This window comes from Asparagus officinalis, chromosome 6, assembly GCF_001876935.1.
Source record: "Asparagus officinalis chromosome 6, Aspof.V1, whole genome shotgun sequence".
Classification (NCBI taxonomy): domain Eukaryota; kingdom Viridiplantae; phylum Streptophyta; class Magnoliopsida; order Asparagales; family Asparagaceae; genus Asparagus; species Asparagus officinalis.
This window is the reverse complement of record NC_033799.1, coordinates 11,014,886-11,021,110: the sequence shown is the minus strand read 5'-3', so window position 1 is coordinate 11,021,110 and position 6,225 is coordinate 11,014,886. Positions and strand designations below refer to the sequence as shown.

Genomic DNA, 6,225 nt, shown 5'->3' with positions numbered 1-6,225 from the left:
AATCATATTTTTTTAATCTTTTAAAGTGGTTTTTGTTCCGATCAACCATCTTTTAGCCAAATCTTCACAAAAATAAGTAACATTAGAAAATGCAAGTTTAAGGTGTGTGACTTGTATTCTAACTTGGCCAAAATATTAACAAAGGAAATCATGCGTAATGTGAATTTTTAAGGGTATTTTTTGATTTTCGGTGAAATTTTTTTACTTAGAGGTGGTTGGTGGGAATAAAAACTCACTTTAGAGGTTGTTTACCTATAAGTTGAAAATTGTAGGTGGGTTCTATAAAAATGACCCTGCTTTTAAGGTGGTTTCTAAGAAAACAAACCTTAAAATTATATAAATGGTTATTTTCAGTTTAATAAATGATAGGTGCACGCTAATTCTTTTCACTATCTATTTAATTTTTATTTTTGCAACATAAATTTTATTAAGCTAGGAAACAATACAATGAATAAAGAGTCACTATGCAGAAGAAAAGTATCCCCTCAGATGGATCACACATCACAAACACTGCTAACCTAACTAAATTATGAGCAACCTCTTTTTCTTCTCGATTTCGATTATAAATCTTCTAAAGATTATTTATATATCTTGAGAAATATCTACTCACATTGTGTAAAAGTGCTCGTATATAAATTGTGAAAAAAAAACAGAAGAATAATATTCATTTTAAATTATTTTTAATTCCTCATTTAATAGGCAAGCAAAAGAAGGAAAAAACACGAATCTATAAAAAATAATAATAAAATCTTGCCTGGTCGAGAGTTTGCGTCCTGAACTTATGTGAAAAATATTCATTTTATCCAAATCTTTATCCTCGCAATCCAAGTTTTTTCATTTTGATTCCTCCACATAAGTATGTCCGTATACGAGAGTAGATAATTAATTTTTCTTTTGTGTTGTTGAAAAAATAAAGGGGGAAAATGGCTCTGCGGTTCTGTCACCCTCTTCGCCTCCCCTCCACCCTCCCCCGCGGCAGCCCGAAGCTGGCACTCCGTACCTTAAAATGCTCCGCGGATAACCAGACCGTCGACACCCGCAAGGTTTATTACTCTCTCATTCCATTGATTTATTTTTTATTTTTCACCTAATTTTCCTCTATAATTTTCTCATCTAAAACGCAAATTCTGCTGATTATTTACTTATAATACTTCATTGTATGAACTGATTCTAGCCTCTAGGAATCTTGATGCGGTTATTTTTCCCTAGGGCTAAAGTTATTCTAGGGTTTCAAGAGTTAATTGAGCTATTGATTTAGGGCTGAAGTTGCTTATTCTAGGGGTTATTTGCACTTTTACACCCCCAAAGTTTCATCTTTTTTGTTTTAAACTTAGATACCCTGAATTTCTATTTTGATAATTTGATGGCCCGTAGTTTTCAATTTGACGTTAATTTCACAATTTGATACCGCAGAGCCCTGACTTTGTTCCTCACTCCCCAAAACTCAAAAGTCTGAAATTTGGCAAGTAAATTGTTTCTCATTCGCATTTCTATATTGATGTTCTTGAACAGAATTAACGTCAACTCTGCCACCTTAGGGTATCAAACTGTCAGAATATAACTTACAGGATTTCAAGGTTAAAAAGGGCGACACTTTGAGGGTATTAGATTGCAAGTAACCCTTGTTCTTGGGAATGTTGCTAGCTCACATGCTCATTGTCATTCGTATTATTCTAATTATAGGATGGCTTTGGAGTATTTTGATTTTTGAAGAACGAAATCAGATATCAGGCTGAGTTAATAAGGAAAGAAGAAAGGCGATTCGTTTGTGAAATTACATGCCTATGGCCACTTCAACATTTACTCCTCTTTTAGAAAAATGTCGGACTGCAAAAGATTTTAAGCATATGCTTGCATCTATGGTTGTTGTTGGACTTTCAAAGGATCCTTTGTTAATAGGCAAGTTTGTAACATACTGTTGTAGAGTAGGAGGTGCGGAGTATGTTGATTTGTTATTGAAGCAGGTCGATGATCCTAAACCTTTTGCATGGAATAATGCTATTAGGGCATATGAACAAAGTCACTACCCTTGGAAGTCGATAAACTTGTATAGATGTATGTTAAGAAGTCACGTATATCCTGACAAGTTTACATTCCCTTTCATTCTTAAAGCTTGTGCAGTTGCCCGTTTAATTCAAGAAGGAAAGCAAATTCATTGTCGGATTTTAAAAAGTCCACTGAACTTGGACTTGTTTGTACAAGGCTCACTTATATTTATGTATGCCAAGTGTGGCAAGATTGAGGTTGCACGCTTGTTATTTGATGAGGCACCACATAAGAATTTGATTAGTTGGAACACTTTGATTGATGGTTATATAAAACATGGGAACATCAATGCCGCATTTGAGTTATTTGAGCAGATGCCAGAACGTGATCTATTCTCTTGGAATACGATGATCGAGGGGTATGCAAAATGTGGACGAGTAGATAGTGCAAGAATGTTGTTTGATAAAATGTCTGAGCGAGATATTGTTTCATGGAATACTATGATTGATGGCTATGCTAAATGTGGAAATATGAAAGCTGCAAAAGAGTTGTTTGATTTAGCACCTTTCAAGGATATGGTAACTTGGGGCATCATGATTGATGGATATGCAAAGTGTGATCAGATTGAAATTGCTCATAATTTGTTTGAAAAAGTCCCATATAAGAATCTGGTCACTTGGAACAGTTTGGTTAATGGATATGTTAAGTGTAACAATATTCTGGCTGCAAGGAAGTTATTTGAGTTGATGCCTTGTAGGAATTTGACTTCATGGAATGTTATGCTTGATGCCTATGCAAAAAATGGAGAGATAGAATTTGCTTATCAGCTATTTGATTCTATGCCCATCAAGGATGTCTTCTCTTGGAACATTATAATTGCTGGTCACGGTAGACTTGGCAGGATGAAAGAAGCAAGAAAATTGTTTGATAAGATGCCTTGTCGGGATGTTGTCTCTTGGAATGCAATTATTGCCAGTTATAAAGAAAATGGACAGTTAAAGGAGGCAATCGAACTGTTTACTGATATGTATTTGCAAGGAGAAACTCCTGGTTCTTCTACTTTAGCTATTATTCTTTCTGCCATTGCTGAATTAGGTCATTTCCAACAAGGCATATGGGTCCATGAATATATTGATAGAAATAACTTTCCCTTAAATAGCATAATTGGTGTTGCACTAATAGACATGTATGCAAAATGCGGTCATCTCGATGTTGCAATGAAAATATTTGATCTTATTCCTGAAAAGAGCAAAGACCACTGGAATGCAATGATATCAGGACTGGGAGGACATGGCTATGGAAGTCTTGCTATTTCGTTATTTCGAAATATGGAGGAATCATTGGTAAGACCCGATGATATAACATTTATAGGTATTTTGAATGCCTGCAGTCACGCCGGCTTATTACGCGAGGGGCATCACTACTTTGAACTTATGAGCACCAAGTACGGAATAACTCCCAAGATTCAGCACTATGGCTGTATGGTTGACCTTCTAGGCCGTGCAGGACATCTAGAGGCTGCGGTTGCATTGGTAAGAAACATGCCAATGCATGCAAATGATTTCGTCTGGAGGGCCCTTCTTGGTGCTTCTAGAAACCATGAAAACCTTGAAATAGCCGAGTATGCTGCAAGGCAACTTATTGAGTTAGCGCCACATGATAGTAGCTCTTATGTGATTTTGGCCAATATATATGGTTATAAAGGTCAAAGAGAAAGTGCGGGAAACATGTGGACGTTTATGAAGGATAGAGGGGTGTCAAAGGCCCCTGGTTGTAGTTCCATTGAACTGGATGGCATATTTCATGAGTTCATTGTTGGGAGAAGTTCACATCCTCAGATCTTTGAGATTTGCCTTTTATTGGATAGTATCTTGAAAGAAATGATGCTTGCTGGTTATGTTCCTGATGCGAAATATTTATTATTTGATATAGCATAAGGATCACTACTATGCACCAAAAAAGCTGGAGTAGCTTGTATTTCGTTCTTTACTTGTTTGGATCATTCAATTAAGGCTTCTGATTCAAGCAAACAAAAAAAAAGCTTGCTTGCTTGATTTGTCCAAAAAAAGAAGACTATCTTCACCGGCCTTGTCAAAGAGGCTACTTGTTCATGGATCTCTTCCTTTTAGAGGTAAACCTTTTTAAAAATAGTGAAGCGTGCAGACGATGAAACAAAAATGGAGGAAGCACAGATAATGAAAGAACACTGGAGGAAGCATTCGTTATCATCATGATTAGTTAATTGTGGCAATGAACTGAACCTGTGATACATTTGTGTGAGGCAGCATTGAAGCAATCTGAAGGTATTTCAGGGTATATGCTTTTGAATCGACGTGCCCCTTTCTTGCGTTTATGTGGCATGCTTTCTTTACGAGTCAACTTTTCAATATTCTTGTCTCTGTCGATGACACCTGTATATTAAATACCTTGATATGCCTATACACACGGTAGCATACATTACATATACATAGATACATATATTAATATGCATGTGTATGCATACGTGCATGATTTACACACACATATGTGCATTTGTATGTGCATAGATACACACATATACTTAGATGCATATTTACATATGCATGCATGTACATACAAGAGTTGATGCAGAGTTGTAGGTTTTCTGAATCTGTTATATAATCGTTTCTGAATTATCTACGTCAATCCATGGTACATTCTTTTACTCAATGATGATACCTTCCTGTCACCTGCAAGTGTGTTTCTACATGTATTTTGTGCTTTTATAAGTAGTTTGCTATACTGGCTAGCAACCCAAGCACTTTTTAAGCATTTATTACATAATATTCTGCGGATGCAAGATCTATTATAATCTTCACGTTTGAATCTGCAGCTTGTGGTGGAAGTCAAGCAAAAGCTGGAGTTGGAGCATCCATACCTACCAATGGGCAGGAACGGAAGAGATGATGAAGACATGATCCTTTGGTTTTTGAAAGATAGAAAGTTCTCTGTAGAAGATGCTACTGCAAAATTACTCAAAGCTATTGTATCCTAACAGTGCATTTTTTGGGGAAGATAGAACTTATTTTGCACAGTTATGGTACATATTTTATGGAGACCCAATATTATCTTAATTATTTGCTGTCTTAAAAAGATTATTCTATTAGTGTTCAATCAAGAAAAAGGATATCAGTTCATGGTTTTTTGGTTACAGATCAGTGTGAATTCTCGACTTTCTTCTGTCCTTTGGTCTTATGCGTGATATAAGAAGCTGCAGCTAGAGTAGTTAGGAAGTCAGGACAATTTGATAAATAATCCCGATAACCTAGGGTACATAAGGAGTAGCATCATTTTTCTTGGCTTTTACATGCATGTGCATAATAGGCTTATCACTGAATAGGATTTGTACCCTGGCAGGATGATGCTTTACTTATTACTGGCATCTTTTTGGAGATGTTTCAATAGAAAATATACAAAATCTTCTAAAATAGATGATCAATTCTGTAATTAAATATTCCTTAGATAAAGGACTCCAGTATGTGACCCAAAGGGAATGACAATAAAGAATATTCTTTCCTTTGTAGTATCTACCATTTCAGTTCTTCTCTGCCATGTCCACCATCAGTTTAAGCAACAGCTGTCATCATCTGAAGTTAAACATCTTTCATAGTGTTATTTGTTCAATTTTAGTTATGTACTCGGTTTTGCTTATTATATTGCCCACATATCACTTAACACGTTAATTTGCACATGAATTATAATGAAGTTAATAATTACATCTTTTTTTATTTATTATCTGTTCTCTGTATTATAACTTATAAGTTAGAACTTAGAAGTTGCAATATGTCAGTGTATACATGAGACATTAGTATTCAAACACTGAAATATGTACTTCAAAAAGAGAATAAGAAGTACAGCTGAACCTTCATTAAATTGTATTGTTTGTGTTTATATGTACATGGACAAGATGCCTTACTATTTTTTGAAAATGAAATTATTTGTATTTTCTTAAAAAATGTCATTACCCTCCGGCTTTCCTTTACAACCATTTCAGCAATGGCGCAAAGAATTTGGTGTCGCTGAATTATCTGAAGAGTCTGTGAAGAACATGTACAGAACAGGAAAAGCCTATGTGCATGACTTCCTTGACATCAATGGTAGACCAGTACTGGTTGTAGTGGCATCCAAGCATTTCCCATCGGTGAGCATCGTTTTTCTAATTTCGCTTAAGATAATAACTGAAATGATATTATTGACGCACAATGAACTATTTAGTAATTA

General features: G+C 35.4%; 1 protein-coding gene across 2 annotated transcripts in view; it reads left to right on the top strand.

Moving 5' to 3' along the window:
* LOC109844470 (CRAL-TRIO domain-containing protein C3H8.02) overlaps positions 768-6,225 on the top strand; it is a 12,430-nt gene continuing 6,972 nt past the window's right edge. The window contains exons 1-3 of one of the 2 annotated variants that reach the window (XM_020413523.1): positions 768-1,043; positions 4,838-4,990; positions 5,999-6,145. In XM_020413523.1, the coding sequence (XP_020269112.1) occupies positions 924-1,043; positions 4,838-4,990; positions 5,999-6,145 (420 nt within the window). In that variant the 5' untranslated portion in view covers positions 768-923. The remainder of the gene's footprint in view (positions 1,044-4,837; positions 4,991-5,998; positions 6,146-6,225) is intronic. The other variant, XM_020413521.1, reaches the window with a different exon arrangement.